This window comes from Colobus angolensis, unplaced genomic scaffold, assembly GCF_000951035.1.
Source record: "Colobus angolensis palliatus isolate OR3802 unplaced genomic scaffold, Cang.pa_1.0 Scaffold587, whole genome shotgun sequence".
Classification (NCBI taxonomy): domain Eukaryota; kingdom Metazoa; phylum Chordata; class Mammalia; order Primates; family Cercopithecidae; genus Colobus; species Colobus angolensis.
This window is the reverse complement of record NW_012119454.1, coordinates 108,432-126,997: the sequence shown is the minus strand read 5'-3', so window position 1 is coordinate 126,997 and position 18,566 is coordinate 108,432. Positions and strand designations below refer to the sequence as shown.

Here is an 18,566-nt window from a genome sequence, read left to right as displayed (position 1 = left end):
AGAGATAGGCTCTCACTTTGTTGCTCAGACTGATCTTGAACTCCTGGGCTCAAGCAATCCTCCCACCTCCGCGTCCCAAAGTGCTGGGATTATAGGCGTGAGCCACCACGCCCAGCCTTATTTACACATTTTATGTGATACATTTATGCTATGTATGATACACAAAAGTTATACTATATTATATGTAATAAATATGAATATATAAATTAAAATATAGATGAAAATATTCCTTTAGGCCCCCTACGAGGAAATGACTTAAGATTTGGAGACACGCCATCAAAACCGTTTACTCGTAAAAATGAGTCAGGCCGGGGTGTGCCAGCGTTTCAGCTCCTCATCCCAGAAGCAGGGTGGTTTCCACACCCACATAAGGAGGAAGTGAGATCAGGTAGGCTGTGTGACTCTTCACAGACCCAGCATGTGGCTGCATATGAAGTTGTGAAGAGACAGCAGGTGGAACTCTATGAAACCCATCCTTGTAGGTCAAGGATGGTTGAATAATAGGGACCATTGTGTAGAGTTCCATTCCATAGAGTAACTTCCCCACAATGATCATGCAGTGCCTCAGAAACTGCTTCCTGCCCCCTTGATCTTCTCTTGTCTTTTCTTTTCTTTTTTGAGACGGAGTCTCACTCTGTCGCCCAGGCTGGAGTGCAGTGGCACAATCTCAGCTCACTGCAACCTCCACCTCCTGGGTTCAATTCTCCTATTCAGCCTCCCAAGTAGCTGGGATTACAGGTGCACGCCACCACACCCAGCTAATTTTTGTATTTTTAGTAGAGATGGGGTTTTTCCATGTTGGCCGGGCTAGGCTCAAACTCCCGACCTCCGGTGATCTGCCCACCTCAGCCTCTCAAAGTGCTGGGATTACAGGTGTGAGCCACCGTGCCCAGCCCATCTTTTCAGTTTTAAAATCAAGCATTGCTTGAAAATAATCCTTTTTTCACTTTTTTTTTTGCTTATTTTTTTTTCTTTTTATCTTGTTTTTATTATTATTATTATTATTATTATTTTTGAGAGAGTCTCTCTCGGTTGCCCAGGCTGGAGGGCAATGCTGCGATCTCACCTCACGGCAACCTCCAACTCCCGGGTTCAAGCAATTCTCTTGCCTCAGCCTCCTGAGTAGCTCGGATTACAGGCGTGCAACCCCATGCCTGGCTAATTTTTGTATTTTCAGTAGAGACAGGGTTTCACCATGTTGGCCAGGCTGGTCTTGAGCTCTTGGGCTCAAGTGATCGGCCCACCTCATCCTCCCAAAGTGCTGGAATTACAGGCATGAGCCACTGTGCCTGGCCTTTTTACTTCTTTTTTTGTTTGTTTGTTTGTTTACTTAAAAAATATTTTTTCTCTTTTATCTTATCTTTATTATTTCTTATTTACTTCATTTACCACTAAACAAATAACTTCTTTAAAAACAATTTTTTTTTGAGGCCGGGTCTTGCTCTGTCACTCAGGCTGGAGTGAAACTGCAGCTTCAACCTCCCAGGATCAATCTTTCCACCTCAGCCTCCTGAGTAGCTGGGACTAGAGACACATGCCACCGTGCCTGGCTAATTGTTTTATTATTTGTAGAGACAGGGTCTTGCTATGATGCCCGGGCTGGTCTCGAAGTCCTGGGCTCAAGCGATCCTCCTGCCTCAACCTTCCCAAGTGCCAGGATTACAGGCATGAGCCACAATGCCCAGCCTAGTTTTTTTTATTTTTGAAGAGACAGCATCTCACTTTGCTGCCCAGGCTGCTCTGAAACTCCTGGCCTCAAGCAATCTTCCTGCCTCGTCCTCCCAAAGCGCTGGGATTACAGGCATGAGCCACCATGCTAGGCTGGATATGATCATATTATAGCAAGCACCCTGTGTAACAGCATAGGCAGTCACTTAAAAACCTAAGGATACTGGCAGAGCGTGGTGGCTCACGCCTGTAATCCCAGCACTTCAGGAGGCCAAAGAGGACAGATCACTTGGGCTCAGGACTTTGAGACCAGCCTGGGCCACATAGCGAAACCCTGTCTCTACAAAAAACAAAATAAAAACCTAAGGAAACTGACCTCTGGATTGGTAGACGTGGGCGTGGCTTTGAGACTCCCCCATGCTGCGATGTGGGGGGAGTGTGTGCTCCCGCTGTCTGTCCTGACTCTCTCTGATCCTCTGACAAGGGAAAAACAAACTCGAAGTCAATCATTCCCAGCTCAAAGCCTTGTGAGTGTGCTCTCTGCCTTCACGCTTGCTTCCTTTGGAAGAGAACCTTCCTCTTCTTGATCGGGGGTTCAGGGGGGAACCAGGAGCAGAGGTGAGTCCTGTGAAGGTTCGTTTGTGCTGGAATGGGACTCCAGCCCCAGGCATGAGGTAGTGTGGTGAACAAAGAACTCCCTGTTCCCTTTTCTGTCTCTGAATAATTGCCCAGTTTGTTTTTATAAAGCAGAAACGTACCAGTGGCTTACAGGCCTAGGAATGTAGCTCTGTCCTGGAGAAGGGGGATTTGTTTTCTCATCTGCAGGAGAGGCCTTGGGCAGGCCCCAGGCTCTGGGTCACCTCAATGTCACAGCTTCCAAAATTAAACTCATTCAAGGCTTTTATCACCATCTCTTTATTTATTTAACGTTTTTCTCCAAGAAAAAATTTCATCTTTTTACTTATAAATACATAACATTGCGGGAGAAAGAAAAATTAGGTCGAGCACGGTGGCTAAAATCTGTAATGCCAGCACTTTGGGAGGTCGAGGGGGGTGGATGGCTTGAGCCCAGGAGTTTGAGACCAGCCTGAGCAAAAGAGGAAATCCCGCCTCTGCTTTAAAAAAAAAAAAAAAAAATCAATAACCAGGCATAGTGGCATGTGCCTGTAGTTTCAGCTACTTGGGAGGCTGAGGTGGGAGGATCGCTTGAGCCCAAGAATTTGAGGCTGCAGTGAACTATGATCGCACCACTGCTCTCCAGCCTAGGTGAGACAGCAAGACCCTATCTCAAAAGAAAAAAAAAAAAAAGGAAAAGAAAAGAAAAGAAAAATTAGAAAAAGAACACTTTAACTAAATCTCCACACCCAGCGATAAACCACTGCTGGGCAGGATTGCTGCAAACCATCTTCCCCTATTTTGTGGTGGTTTGGAGTTTTCTCATTACATTTGCACAGTATTTTGCTTTTATTCAGTTTTCTGACCATCGGCAGTGTGGCATTGTAGGTCAGAAAGCAAAGCTGAGGGTGTTAAAATGCTCATTTTGGTTTTCTCTCCATGTACAATTTTAAATCAGTCTCTTTCCCGGTAGAGGTGCTATTAGGTTGGTGAAAAGTAATTGTGTCTTTTGCTATTGCTTTTCGAATATAAGAATTGTGTGTGCTCTCTAGGGTAAAACAAACTAACAAACAAAAAAATCACGAGCAGGGCGTACACCTTATCCCTTCCTTCTGTGTTCCAAACAAAGCACAAATGATATCTGAGGTCTTTTTCTCTTCAACAGACAGAAAATTACTGGAGATGTAGCAATTCAGTGTTAGACATCTATCAATAATGTAAGAAGCACACTGGTTCGGTCTGGAAAGGCGGGACAACTTGAAGCAAAGGCAGGAGGACTGTCAGCAGGGAGGGAGCTTCCGGGTCACAGACAGGGTGAGAGAGGAACAGTTGCCTTCTTTTGAGTTTCTGATGAGCCTTTCCAAAGGAGGCGATCAGATACACATCATCTCAGTGAGCAGAGGGGTGACTTTGACTAGAATGGGAGGCAGAGGCCTTAGGCAGTTCCCAGCTTGACTTTTACCTTTAGCTTAGTGACTTGCGAGCCTCGAGATTTATTTTCCTTTCACAAAGCTCATTGTCTTTCTCAGAAGACTGGTTTTGTCCCTGAATCCTGCAAGGAGCAAACACCCCTCCCAGCATCCCCTAAAAGGCGATGAGGGGAAATCCCTCAACCAATGGCTTCTCTCCCACACACACCCTGGGGTTTTGCAGCCCTGCGGACCTGGCCCACCCCTCCTCTCTGCCCTCCCCGCTCCCACACCAGCTGTGTCTATCCTTGGTCAGGTTTCACCAGGACAGCCACCACGGCCACTTCTAGGCTCTCAGTGCCTGCTGGCTCCAGTGTGTCCTCACTCACTGGCCGCTCGGCCCTTCTAAGAGTGGCCAGGTCACTCCCCTGGTTACTCAGAGGCAGAAACCCAACACATCTGCATGCTCCTGTCTCTTTATCTTCTAGGCATGCCCACATCCACTCAACGAAAAGAAGCAAACTCTGTAGAATATTCGAAGAGATTTATTCTGAGCCAAATAGGAATGATCATGACCCATGACACTGTCCTCAGGGCATCCTGAGAACATGTGCCCAAGGTGATCGGGGTGCAGCTTGGTTTTATATATTTTAGGGAGGCGTGAGACAGCAATCGTATACGTTTAAGAAATACAGTCCAGAAAGGTGGAACAAGTCAAAGCCAGGGCACTTCCAGCTTATACACAGATTTAAACATTTCCTGGTTGACAATTGGTTGAGTTCGTCTAAAGACCTGGGATCCTAGGAGGCTGAGGCAGGAGAATCACTTGAACCCGAGAGGCGGAGCTTGCAGTGAGCCAAGATAGCGCCATTGCACTCCAGCCTGGGCAACAGAGCGAGACTCCGTCTCAAAAAGGAAAAAAACAAAACAAAAACAAACCTGGGATCCCTAGAAAAGAAATGTTCAGGTTAAGATAAAAGATTGTGGAGACCAAGGTTATTCTGGAGTCTTGTAGTGGCTGCCCTCAGAGACACTAGATGACACTATTCAGACCTTTAAAAGGTGCTAGAGTCTTAGTTAATCTTTTCAGGATTGGAAAGGTCTGGAAGAAAAAGATGTGAATCTCTATGTGGATAGAAATTATTTACATCTTTACAGATGCAAATTTTTCCCCACAAAGGACAACTTTACAGGGCCGTTCCAAGATATGGCAAAGAAACATGTTTTTGAGTAAAATGTTTTGATTTTCTTATCTGTCCCATGTTATGCCAGAGTCAGACTGGAAAGTAAGTCACGATATATAGTTAAATGAAACCCTTCTGATGAGAATTTATGGTTTGTAGGGCACGACTCTCCAGACCCCTTAGATAGGAATTCGGGCAAGATAAAAAGAAAACTCCTAGCTTTGTCCTCAGTCCCATGCACAAGCCACACGGGGTGAGACCACTGCGGTACCCTGAAGGGGACCCCTCGCTGCCTGCAATTCTAATTGTTATCTTCTATCTCATTCCTTTCCTGCTCTCCACCCTGGGCTCCCCACCCTGGGCTCTCCACCCTGGGCTCTCCCTCACTTTTTGGAGAGACTGAGGGGCCGCCCCTCTGTGCTTTGGGGTCGCCCATTTCCCTCCATGGACAGAACATTTCCAAGTGTGGGCAATGGTCGCCCCGTCTTCCTGCAGCACCTGCCCCTAGCAAAGAAGGCGAATGCGTCTCTCCTTCATGCAGCACTCAGTGCCTGCAGAGTCCTCTAGGCCTTTTTCCTTCACACTGACACTCCCAGTTCTGTTTTCAAGTCTGCACCTCCTGGGCTCAAGCGATCCTCCCACTGCCGCCTCCCAAAGTGCTGGGATTACAGGCATGAGCCACCACGCCCAGCTTTGATCTTTCCCCCCTTCCCCCTTCCAAATCAGGACTCTCTCTGCGTCTCTGGACATTAGGAATCACCCTGGCCCTGGGCTCAGGAAGCAGAAGACAAAAGAAGCTGCTTCCGGACACTGGGATTCTCTCCTCACTTTGCGATCTTCTGCCCTGACCACGTCACTCATGGGCTATGAAAGCTGGTAAAGGGGATGGAGACCCTATGACCACTTTCTTCCTCTTTCTCTGAAGACTCCATCTGGCTGTGTATTGAAACATGCTTTACATTCTTAACATAGTATTAAACATTTTCGAAGCCTTTTCACTCAGGAAGAGCATTCCTTTATGACATTTTGGTCATTGTTTTAAGATATTTTTGCGGCCGGGCGCGGTGGCTCAAGCCTGTCATCCCAGCACTTTGGGAGGCCGAGACGGGCGGATCACGAGGTCAGGAGATCGAGACCATCCTGGCTAATACGGTGAAACCCCGTCTCTACTAAAATACAAAAAAAAAAAACTAGCCGGGCGAGGTGGCAGGCGCCTGTAGTCCCAGCTACTCGGGAGGCTGAGACAGGAGAATGGCGTAAACCCGGGAGGCGGAGCTTGCAGTGAGCTGAGATCCGGCCACTGCACTCCAGCCTGGGCGACAGAGCGAGACTCCGTCTCAAAAAAAAAAAAAAAAAAAAAGATATTTTTGCTATTGATATCATGAACGGGAATCAAAATTCCCCTTTCTAATTACTGTTTTATTTATAATCGGTTCAATTTCTGCTGTCAATGTGATTGTGGACATCTTTATGTCTTACAGGAAGTAGAGATAGAGACAACATGTTACATCTGCACCATTCTTGGTAAGATACAATTATATGCACTCATTAGTAGTCTTTTCTTTCTTTCTCTCTCTTTCTTTCTTTCTTTCTCTTTCTTTCTTTCTTTCTCTCCTTCCTTCCTTCGTTCCTTTTCTTCTTATTTTTTTTTTTTTTCCTTTCTTATATAGAGACAGGGTCTCACCATGTTGCCCAAGCTGGTCTTGAACACCTGGGCTCAGGCGCTGCTACCGCCTTGGCCTCCCAACGTGCTTGGATAATGGGCATGAGCCACCATGCCTGACCACTTCTGGATCTCTTGATGGTGCTTTCTCAGAATGCATTGATAGTGATTGATCCTGCATCTGGAGAATGAAGCATGAGACCCGTGATTGAAGGATCAAATTAATTTTCTTTATACTTTTCAGTGGTTTCTAAAATGTTTACAATGAACATGTGGGGTTTCATAATAATTTCATATATAAGCAAAACTATGGGATAAATATAACTTTAGAAAGTTATATTCTAAGTGGATAGTTTTGGAAGCAAACAAGTGCATACGACAGCATAATTCAGGTTTCACCATGCAATCCTGAGCCTGAGTGTACAGTCTGTTTGTCTCTTGGATGTCCATTTTGAAAACATGGAATTTCAGAGAATAAACTGCTGCAGAGACCTAAAAAAAAAAAAAAAAAAATAGATGTGCTCCATGCTCCCTTAATTTGATGTTGTCCCAGGCAGCCTCAGAGGGAATTGTATTTAATTCTTTGCAAATCAGGTGGGCATCAACCTCTACCATCGGCCAGGTGTCTCGTTTTCCAGGGAAAATCAGGTTTTCCCCTACTGCAAACCTTCTTGGAGACTCAGATTACATCTTTACTGCATCCCACTGGGGATTGGGACACTATGGCCCTGCTGTCCACATACATTCCCAGGGTGGCATCGATGAAAGAGGCAGCAATGATAGTGGCAGGCTGTATGTCACCAAGCCCTGTGGAAGTGCTCCCTCAGGGTACGCAACTACCAGGGCTTTCTCCTCCAGGCTAGAACCTCCTTCACCTCCAAACCCTCGTCTCATCAGATACCAGTGGGCTAAAGAAGTCAGTCCTGGGTATTTTCATCTGCGTGCTACGATACACAGAGGGTTTTCACAGACTCAGAAGTAGCAGCTCAGTCTGGTCTCACCTTGCCCCAAGCTTGTGTCTCTTCCTTGCTCTCCTGGGTGGTCCAACCCCTAACCCCAGCCCCCATTCCCTATATTCAACACAATTTCCTTAAGGAAGAACAATGAAGAAGGGGCAACGGAGAAGGGACAATAGCTGTTCTGGGGACCCGATCCATCCAAGAAACCATGACTAAGGCAGGCTTTCTGTCTGTTTCTGCTTTTTATGGTTGCTGTTGCTATAGTTTTGAGACAGCTTTGCTCTGTTGCCCTGCAGTGCTGCAATCTCAGCTCGCTGGAGCCTCAACCTCCCAGGCTCAAGCAATCCTCCCACCTCAGCCTTTGCCGTAGTTGGGACTACAGGCACATGCCACCACGCCCAGCTAAGTTTTGTATTTCTTGTACAGATGAGTTTTCACCATGTTGCGCAGGCTGGTCTTGAACTCCTATGCTAAAGCAATCCACCCGCTGCGGCCTCACAAGATACTGAGCTTACAGGAGTGAGCCACTGCACCCCACCAAGGCTTTCTGTTAATCATGAGTTTAAAACAATAGACTTTAGAGCATCCAAAAAAAAACACTTAAAGGTCAAATAAAGTCATCAACAGTATCAGTTAAGTGTAACCAGAGAAAAACAATCAAATGCCTAAGAGATGTCCTCAAAGCTATTCTGAAATGTGATGATATCAATACCTCTTAAAATAGTGATGCCAACTTCCCCCATACACAAGTTCTGCAAGCGAGATGGACAGAAGCGTGATGCAGTCTCTGACAGGTTGTGTTTCAGGAGCTGGCTGGCCGGGATGCTCGCTGTGCTGCTAGCTTTGGCGCCATCAGCTTCCAGCAACATTTCCACCTCCCGACCGAACATCCTTCTTCTGATGGCAGACGACCTCGGCATCGGGGACATTGGCTGCTATGGCAACAACACCATGAGGCAAGGGACAGAGAATTACTCACCTGGTGCCCCCAGTGCAGACAGCAGAAGAAAGAGAAGCCACTGAAAATGCATATAACCCTTGATCATGGCAGTTCACACTTCAGGAGCTCTGCACTTCTGCATTTTCTAACACTCCCTAATGTTACTTTCTTCCCACGCCAGCACTCCCTCAATCCATCCTACACATGACTGCTCATTTCATCTTTATTTCTATTTATTTATTTATTTATTTTTTATTTTTCTCTGAGATAAAGTCTTGCTCTGTGGTCCAGGCTGGATTGCACTGGTACAATCACAGCTCACTGCAGCCTCGACCTCCCAGGTTCAAGTGATCCTCCTGCCTCAGCCTCCCGAGTAATTCTGGGACGGCAGGTGCCCGCCACCATGCTTGGGTAATTTTTAAATTTCTTATGGAGGTGGAGTTTTGCCATGTTGCCCAGGCTGGTCTCCAACTTCTGGGCTCAAGTGATCCACATGCCTCAGCCTCCCAAAGTGCTGGTATTGCAGATGTAAGCCACCATACCTGGCCTCATTTCTTTTCTTTTTTTTTTTTTTTTGACAGAGTCTCACTGTGTTGTCCAGGCTGGAGTGCAGTGGCGCGATCTCGGCTCACTGCAGCCTCCGCCTCCAGGATTCCAGCGATTCTCCTGCCTCACTCTCCAGAGTAGCTGGGATTACAGGCGCCCGCCACCATGCCTGGATAATTTTTGTATTTTCAGTAGAGCCAGGGTTTTGCCATATTGGCCAGGCTGGTCTTGAACTCCTGGCCTCAAGTGATCCACCCGCTTCAGCCTCCCAAAGTGCTGGGACTACAGGTGTGAGCCACTGTGCCCATGCTCGTTTCATTTTTTAAATACGATTTTTATCCACCCAGTACATAAGGGACAATACTTTAGAAATGCTATCAGCAGGGCATAACTGTAATCCCAGCCCTTTGGGAGGCTGAGGCAGGAGGATCACTGAAGGCCAGGAGTTCAAGACCAGCCTGGGAAACAGTGAACTCCTACCTCTACAAAATATAAACATTAATTTTTTTTTTTTTTTTTTTTGAGACGGAGTCTCGCTCTGTCACCCAGGCTGGAGTGCAGTGGCACGATCTTGGCTCACTGCCAGCTCCATCTCCCGGGTTCATGCCATTCTCCTGCCTCAGCCTCCCGAGTAGCTGGGACTACAGATGCCCGCCACCATGCCCCGCTTATTTTTTTGTATTTTTAGTAGAGACGTGGTTTCACCGTGTTAGCCAGGATGGTCTCGATCTCCTGACCTCGTGATCCGCCCGCCTCAGCCTCCCAAAGTGCTGGGATTACAGGCATGAATCACCACTCCCAGCACATTTTAATTTTTTTAATTAAAAAAAATTAGCCAGGCATGGTGGATGCACCTGTAATCCTAGCTATTCAAGAGGGTGAGGTGTGGGAGGATCACTTGAGCCCAGGAGTTTGAGGTTGCAGTGAGCTGTGATCAGACCACTGCGCTCTGGGCAGCAGAGTGAGACCCTGTTTCAAAAAACAAACAGGCTGACCATGGTGGCTCACGCCTGTAATCCTAGCACTTTGGGAGGCGAAGGCAGGCTGATCACTTGGAGGTCAGGAGTTCAAGACCGGCCTGGCCAACATGGTGAAACCCCCGTCTCTACTAAAAACACAAAAATTAGCTGGGAGTGGTGGCGGCACCTGGAATCCCAGCTACTTGGGAGGCTGAGGCAGGAGAATCACATGAACCCGGGAGGGGGAGGTTGTAGTGAGCCTCAAATAGTGCCACTGCACTCCAGCCTGGGCAACAGAGTGAGACTCAGTCTCAAAATACAAACAAATAAACAAACATACAGAAGAAATCAGTGTCGTTGCCTGTAAGCGGAAGACCAATATTGATCTCCATCTCACTCCCAACCCTATCCATCTAGCCAAGCCCAGCACTTACGTGGGATTTCAATCCTCCCCTGCTGAAAAGCTCTGCTTTTCATTAGGAGGGTCCACACCCTCTTAATGCCAAAATATGGTGTGTCCATCTGTCATGAGCTAGAGCTAGTCCATCCTCCTGTCTGAATTCCAGCCTTCCACCCTCATGTAGCACTTACAGTGTGTTGGCGTCCATGAAGTCAAACCTTCTCATGAACACTGTGAGTCCCGGAGAAGGTGCCCTGGGCTCTCAGTTCTGCATTCCCTCTGAGGTTGCTCTCTCAGTACCAATAGTGCCTTGTGGAAGCTTAGTCACTCTATCTACTCATTCATTTATTTATTTCAGAGACAAGTTGTCTCTCTGTCACCCAGGCTGAAGTACACTGTTGCAATCACAGCTCACTGCAGCCTCGAACTCCTGAGCTCAAACAATCCTCCTTCCTCAGTCTCCCAGGAATGGTCTGCCACCATTCCTGGCTAATTTTTCTATTTTTGTAGGTTTTTTTTGTAGAGACAGGGTCTCGCCATGTTGGCCCGGCTGGTCTTGAACTCCTGGCCCCAAACAATCCTCCTGCCTTGGCCTTCCGAAGTGCTGGGATTACAGGCATGAGCCACCACGTCCAGCCACCCACTTCTATTTAAATGAGCTAATGTTTCCCTGAAGGTTCAGAAAACATTAGAAATCTTTGACATTACGTTTGGGTCATTCCTAAGAACATCTTGAAGCGCTCTACGATGACCAGCAGACCTTCTATTAAGTAGCATGTAGCTGTGCTTATGAAAATCCTAATTTTAACAAGTAAAGCTGTTAATTTGTCCCTCCATAGGACTCCGAATATTGACCGCCTTGCAGAGGACGGCGTGAAGCTGACCCAACACATCTCTGCCGCATCTTTGTGCACCCCAAGCAGAGCTGCCTTCCTCACGGGCAGATACCCTGTTCGATCAGGTTAGTCTCTCTTACAACTGCACTAGGGTGCAGCCTGGTGTATTAATCAGTTTTTAGTTTTTACATTTTGGTTTTTTTATTAGTTTTTTTTTTTAATTTAAATAGAAATTGGTGGGGCGGGGGGGGGCTCTCTCTATCTTGCCCATGCTGATCTTGAAATGCTGGGTTCAAAAGATCCCCCCTCCTTGACCTCCCAGAGTGCTGGGATTACAGGCGTGAGCCACCGTGCCCAGGCAGCTTTTATATTCTGATGCTTTGACATCTTAGGGCTTTGCTGACCTTGGCAGGACTGGCCCTCCCAGGGCTAGCCAGTTCTTAGAGACAGCAAACAAGTCACTTGGGAGTGCACCTTTCATAGATAAACCAGTCAATCCAGAGCCCACACCCCTAACCATCACCTTTATGCGGTTTTCATATATGGGGCCACTCTCTCTTTGCCCTAATCCCCCAGAATCAGGTACCAGCTTTCTAGGGACAGCCCCTGCAGATGAAAGCCCACGGAAATTGTACAAACTGGCCAGTCTTAAGCCGACTTACCTTACCTTGCCAATTACTTTCCAAAAAAGAAAAACGATAAATAAAAAAGGCTTTTTCCATGCTTTCCCCTCACTCCCTCTGCCTCCTGACCAACCCTGAAGCTTCCCCATATAATCACACAGCATGGCTCACCCCTGCCTCCTCTTGAACTGTGAGTAATAAACTATCAAGAACTGTGAGTAATAAACTATCTCTCCAATGACCGTCATCTCCTGATCTGTTGGCCTTGCCATAGCTAAATAATGATAAAACTTTAATAATAATAATAATAATATGTAACACCTACATTTTAAAACACTTGGGTAGAGGCTGGGTGTGGTGGCTCATGCCTATAATCCCAGCACTTTGGGAGGCCGGGGCAGGTGGATCACTTGAGGTCAGGAGTTCAAGAGCAAACTGGCCAACATGGGGAAACCTCGTCTCTACTAAAAATACAAAAATTAGCTGGGCGTGATGATGAGTGCCTGTAGTCACAGCTACTTGGGAGGCTGAGGCAGGATAATTGCTTGAACCCGGGAGGTGGAGGTTGCAGTGAGCCGAGATCACGCCTCTGTACTCCAGCCTGGGTGACAGAGCAAGACGCCGTCTCAAAACAAACAAACAAACCCTTGGGTAAAGATTTGGAATGTCTGGAGAGCAGAATAAAATTTTATCAGTGGCTACCAACCTTGTCAGTACGTTAGAATCATCCAGAGGATATTCCTACCATCCGAAAGCCCAAGTTCCACCCAAGACTGATAAAAATTAGCACCCCTGGGGTGATAACCAGGCGTCAGAATATTTTGAAGCTCCCCACACGATTCCAATGGGCAGACAAGTTTGAGAACCTTTGGATTATATCAAGAGTTTGATGAAATTATAAAATCATTTTTAGGTCAGGCACAATGGCTCATGATTCTAATCCCAACACTTTAGGAGGCTGAAGTGGGAGGATTTACTTGAGTCTAGGAGTTCAAGACCAGCCTGGGCAGCATGGTGAGACCCCATCTCTACAAAAAATTTAAAAATATTAGCTAGGCATGGTGGTGTGCCCCTATAGTCCCAGCTGCTTGGGAGACTGAGGTGGGAGGATCAGTTGAGCCCAGGAGTTCAAGGCTGCAGTGATCTATAGTCACGCCACTGCACTCAAGTCTGGGTGACAGAGTGAGACCCTGTCTCTGCAAAAAATTTTAAAATTAGCCAGGTGTGGTGGTGCGCACCTGTAGTCCCAGCTACTCAGGTAATTGAAGTGGGAGGATCGTTTGAGCCCAGGTGGTCGAGACTGCAGTGGGCATTGATTACACCACTGCATTCCAGCCTGGACGACAGAACAAGACCTCATCTCTAAATAAATTAATTAACACACACACACAAAAAAACATTGTAAGTTTTTATTCCTTTTTCACTGAATTATATTGCTTATAACCTGCACATAACAGGAAAGTCCATCTTCTCACTAACGTTTTCAACAAATTAATCATTTACTTTGCTGCCAAAAATGCAATCCACTAGGCAAAGTCATATAGGAAGTCCATTTTCAATTTAATTTTAAGTAAGAGAGATTTTTACCAAGCGTTCTATTTTTAAATAAATAATAAATAACAAACAGAAAAAAAAAATGTGTAACAGTAGTTCTTTTTCTTAATAATTGCTCAAAGGGATGGTTTCCAGCATTGGTTACCGTGTTCTTCAATGGACTGGAGCATCTGGAGGTCTTCCAACAAATGAGACAACTTTTGCAAAAATATTGAAAGAGAAAGGCTATGCCACTGGACTCATAGGTATGTAAGTTTTTAAAAGTGGTAAGCGCATGACTTTTATATGGAAGGGACATTCAGCTAAAAAGTTTGGAAAGGAAAATGGGTGAGGTGCTGTGGGATTTTCCACTAGACAGAAAGCTGCATATATCTAGGACCCATGTTACTTTCCAGGTTGTTTTCTGCAAAGTAGATACTCAAGAAATACCAGATCAAGCAAGGTGGCTCATGCCTATAATCCCAGTACTTTGAGAGGCCAAGGTGGACAGAGTGCTTGAGCCCAGGAGTTTGAAACCCACCTGGGCAACATAGCAAGACCCCACCTCTACAAAAAAATAATTATAATAATAAATTTAAAAAAGAAATAAAGTGTGCTCATGCCTATGGCATACGCTCCAAGCTCCGTTGCACAACACGCAATCGCTTCTTTGTTCTGTGGGATCCTCTCCCGCCCTTCACATGGACTTTGTGTCTTAGACATTAGTGTCTTAGACTGAACACCTTCAGCTCTTTCATGGTTGGTTTATGGATCAATTTAGCTAGTTTAGTGCTGCGATCTAAATGTTTGTGTCCCCCTAAAATTCCTGTGTTGAAACTCTTACCCCTCAGGTAATGGAGTTAGGAGGTGAAGCCTTTGGGAGGTAATGAGGTTGTGAAGGTGGAGCCTCATATGTGGGATTAGTGCCCTTACAAAAGTGACCCTGGTCAGGCGCAGTGGCTCATGCCTGTAATCCCAGCACTTTGAGAGTCCAAGGTGGGTGGATCGCTTGAGGCCAGGAGTATAAGACCAGCCTGGGCAGCATGGCGAAACCCTGTCTCTACAAAAAAAGAAAAAGAAAGAAAGAAAAGGAACATCACCTTAATGAAATATTTGGCATCTCACACAATGTTCTCGTAGACCATGATTAAAAAAAATAAGAAAATAATATTCTTTTATCAAAAAGGTCTGTAATGCTACCTATTTTTCCCTTCAGTGTGTATGAAAATGTCTTCACTAGAATTATACCTCCCTGTCAGCTTCCATAACTAACATGATTATTTTTCTACAAGTCAACAAAGCATGTTATGTATTGGATGAAAAATAAAATTAATGACAATAGTTCCTTGAGAGGAGACCAAGTTGCCGTTATCATTATTGTGTTATAGTAATGATTTTTATCAATAGTTCCATTTATTGATAACAAACAACATGACTAGTGGATACAATGAATATAAAATTCAATAAATTATATATTTCCAAAAATTAAAAATTATAAAATGTTCTTTAATTTTTTTCCCAAAAAAAAAAATCTGGGGAGATTCAGTCATCACTGTCAAACAAAGGTGCATTTTTTCCAATAGACTTTTTTTTTTTTTTTTGAGACAGGGTACTCACTCTGTTACTCAGGCTAGAGGGCAATGGTGCAGTTATGGCTCACTGCAGTCTCGACCTCCTGGACGCAAGTGATCCTCCCACCTTAGCCTCCCAAGCAGCTGGCACTACAGGCTTGCACTACCATGCCTGGTTAATTTTTTCTATTTTTTTTTTTGTAGAGACAGGGTCTTCCCATGCTACCCAGGCTGGTCTCAAGCAATCCTGGGCTCAAGCAATCCTCTCACCTCGGCCTCCCAAAGGGCTGGGATTATAGTTGTGAACTACCATGCCCGGCCAACTATAATTTTTCTGAAACAGAAGAGTCTATCCTTATGGGATATTCATTGGGAAATCATGAGGTTTTCCAGATGGCAGACAGCATTGGAGTGGTTGACATCTCTTTGTCAACACCATAGTAGTGGCCGCATGGAAGCAAAGACTATGCTTTGACTGAATTTGAAAGGTGCGCCTTGTGAAACCCACCACTGACTTCAACCATGGCCACTATTATAGTGGTTTCTCAAAGAGAGAACAATTCCAAAGTCCAGACGTCTTTTGCCCATGCTGATGATATCACATGGTGCTTTCTGGCCTTCATCATTGCACTGCAGAACAAGGTGCAATAGACTAAATAACGGTCCCCAGAGGTGTCAGGCCCTAATTTCTGAATCTAGCAAATATTAGCTTATATGCAAAAAGAGTCTTTGTAAATGTGATTAAGTGAACGATCTTGAGGTGAGAAAATGATCCTGAATTATCCAGCTGGGCCCACTGTGCAAGGACATGGCTTCGTTTAACATGGAGGTAGAGGAAGATTGGGCCACAGAGAGGAGAAAGCAGTGTGATTAAAGTGATGTGACCACAAGCCAAGGGATGGCTGGAGCCACTGGTAGCTGAGAGAGGCAGGAAGGATCCTCCTTAGAGCCTCTGGAGAGAGTATGCATGTGTCTGTGTCCTAATATCCTCTTCCTATGGGACACAAGTTCTATCAGATTAGGGCCTGTATTAGTCTGTTCTCACGCTGCTAATAAAGACGTACCCAAGACTGGGTAATTTATGAAGAAAAGAGGTTTAATGGACTCCCAGTTTCACATGGCTGGGGAGGCCTCACAATCATGGTGGAAGGCAGAGGAGAAGCAAAGCCATGTCTTACATGGCGGCAGGCAAGAGGGCATGTGCAGGGAAACTCCCATGTATAAAACCATCAGATCTTGTGAGACTCATTCACTACGATGAGAACAGTATAGGGGAAACCACCTCCATGATTCAATTCTCTCCACCTGGCCCCAGCCTTGACACGTAGGGATTATTACAATTCAAGGTGAGATTTGCATGAGGACACAGCCAAACCGTATCAGTGCCAAACTAATGCCCTCATTTTACCTGACTTATCTCTTTGAACACCCTGTCTCCAAACACAGTCACATTCTGAGGTCCTGGGTGTCAGGGCTTCAACTCAGGAATTTGAGGCAGGCCAGGATCCAGCTCACAACAGTCATTGCAGATATAATCAGGTAAAGATGAGGTCTGTACGGTGGGCCCTACTGCAAAGACTGCCGTCCTTATAAGACAAGAGATTAGGTCGCAGACACACACAGAGGACAACGCCATGGAAACATGGAGACGGAGACCGGAGGGATGCGACCACAAGCCCAGGGAGGCCTGGAGCCCTCAGGAGTTGGGAGAGGCAGGAAGGATCCTCCCCTAGAACCTCCAATTTGAGTGTGGCCTGGAGACACTTCGATCTCAGACTCCTGGTCTCTAGGACTGGGAGAGGATAAATTTCTGTTGTATTAAGTGAACAGTTTTACAGTAATTTGTTCCACCTGTCACAGGTAACGCATATTTTGGTTAAAGCTGACACACGGGGTCCTCATTCCCCTGAAACAATGAGGCCAGATTGCGGGGTGCAGGTAACAGCTAGTGCTGCCCACACTTCTCTGCACTCTCCCAGCCCCCAGTGTCTAACAGAGTATCAGGAATGCGACAAACAGTCAATATCGACATGTCCAGTTGTGCTCAGATGCTTGTCATATCAATATCCTTTTTGCCTCTCAGGAAAATGGCATCTGGGTCTCAACTGTGAGTCAGCCAGCGATCATTGCCACCACCCCCTCCACCATGGCTTTGACCATTTCTACGGAATGCCTTTCTCCTTGATGGGTGATTGCGCCCACTGGGAACTCTCAGAGAAGCGTGTCAACCTGGAACAAAAACTCAACTTCCTCTTCCAAGTCCTAGCCTTGGTTGCCCTCACTCTGGCAGCAGGGAAGCTCACACACCTGATACCCGTCTCGTGGATGCCGGTCATCTGGTCAGCCCTTTCGGCCGTCCTCCTCCTCGCAGGCTCCTATTTTGTGGGTGCTCTGATTGTCCACGCCGATTGCTTGCTGATGAGAAACCACACCATCACGGAGCAGCCCATGCGCTTCCAAAAAACCACGCCCCTTATTCTGCAGGAGGTTGCGTCCTTTCTCAAAAGGTCAGCAGAAAAGTGTCAGCTTCCTCCAAGCACTCAGCTTTGGAATGAAAACGCATCCTAAATAGTCTTCTTCAGTCAGGCATGGTGGCTCATTCCTGTCATCCCAGCTGTTTTGGAGGCCGAGGTGGGAGGAGCACCTGAGGTCAGGAGTTCAAGACCAGCCTGGTCAACATGGTGAAACCCCGTCTCTACTAAAAATACAAAAATTAGCCCAGTGTGGTGGTGCGTGCCTGTCATCCCAGCTACTCTGGAGGCTGAGGTGGGAGAATCACTTGAACCTGGGAGGTGGAGGTTGCAGTGAGTTGAGGTCACATCACTGCACTCCAGCCTGGGTGACACAGGGAAAACCTGTCTCAAAAAAAAAAAAAAAAAGCCTCTTCTTTAATTGACATTTGAAGAATGGGATAGCCATGACCTAGAAGGACAATTTTTTGGTAAAAATGGGGCATAGATGAGGGTCAGTGGAGCCTTGTGACTTGCCTTGTGTCCATTAAAACATTGTTACAGCTGAGCTGGGTATAGTGGTACACACCTGTTATCCCAGCTACTCAGGACACCGAGGCAAGAGGATATTTTGAAGCCAGAAGTTAGGGACCAGCCTGGACAACACAGCAAGACCCCATTTCTACAAAAATTTTAAAAATTAGCTGGCTGTGGTGGCATGCACTTTTAGGCCCAGCTACTTGGGAGGCTGAGGCAGGAGGATCACTTGAGCCCAGGAGGTTGAGGCTATGTAGTGAGGCTACGAAGGTAGCCTGGGTGACAGAGCAAGGCCTTGTCTCAAAAAGAAATTGTCACAGGTCAGCTGGAATTTGCTGTTACTCTAGGGTCAGTCTTACTCCATTGGCATCCTTGGATCACCACAGGCACTATTTAAGTAAACTGCATCACCTGAAGGGCTTTATAATAAATTATACATTTTTAAAAATGTCTATCATCAGAAGTCAGACATCTTATGGCAGAACTTAGCCTGCAGTCAATTTTGTGGCAAGGAAACTTCCTGTGTGGGACCAGGAGAAATAGGATGAAAAGGGTTCTCAACACTACACAGCTATTTTCATGCTCCCCAAGGGCATTCTAGGAAAGATGGTGATATCATCAAAAGTCACCTTACCTGGTGACAATGAGGTTGTCATCATCTCCTACAACATTC

General features: G+C 46.1%; 1 protein-coding gene across 4 annotated transcripts in view; it reads left to right on the top strand.

Annotated features, from left to right (window-relative positions):
• ARSE (arylsulfatase E (chondrodysplasia punctata 1)) overlaps positions 1-18,566 on the top strand; it is a 32,249-nt gene that overhangs the window by 1,976 nt on the left and 11,707 nt on the right. Inside the window, exons 1-6 of one of the 4 annotated variants that reach the window (XM_011962242.1) lie at positions 1,926-2,286; positions 6,358-6,400; positions 8,293-8,454; positions 11,183-11,304; positions 13,479-13,601; positions 16,990-17,413. In XM_011962242.1, coding sequence (XP_011817632.1) covers positions 6,378-6,400; positions 8,293-8,454; positions 11,183-11,304; positions 13,479-13,601; positions 16,990-17,413 — 854 coding nt within the window. In that variant the 5' untranslated portion in view covers positions 1,926-2,286; positions 6,358-6,377. Of the gene's footprint in view, positions 1-1,925; positions 2,287-6,357; positions 6,401-7,080; positions 7,134-8,292; positions 8,455-11,182; positions 11,305-13,478; positions 13,602-16,989; positions 17,414-18,566 lie in introns of those variants that run through there. The other 3 variants (XM_011962243.1, XM_011962241.1, XM_011962244.1) reach the window with 3 other exon arrangements.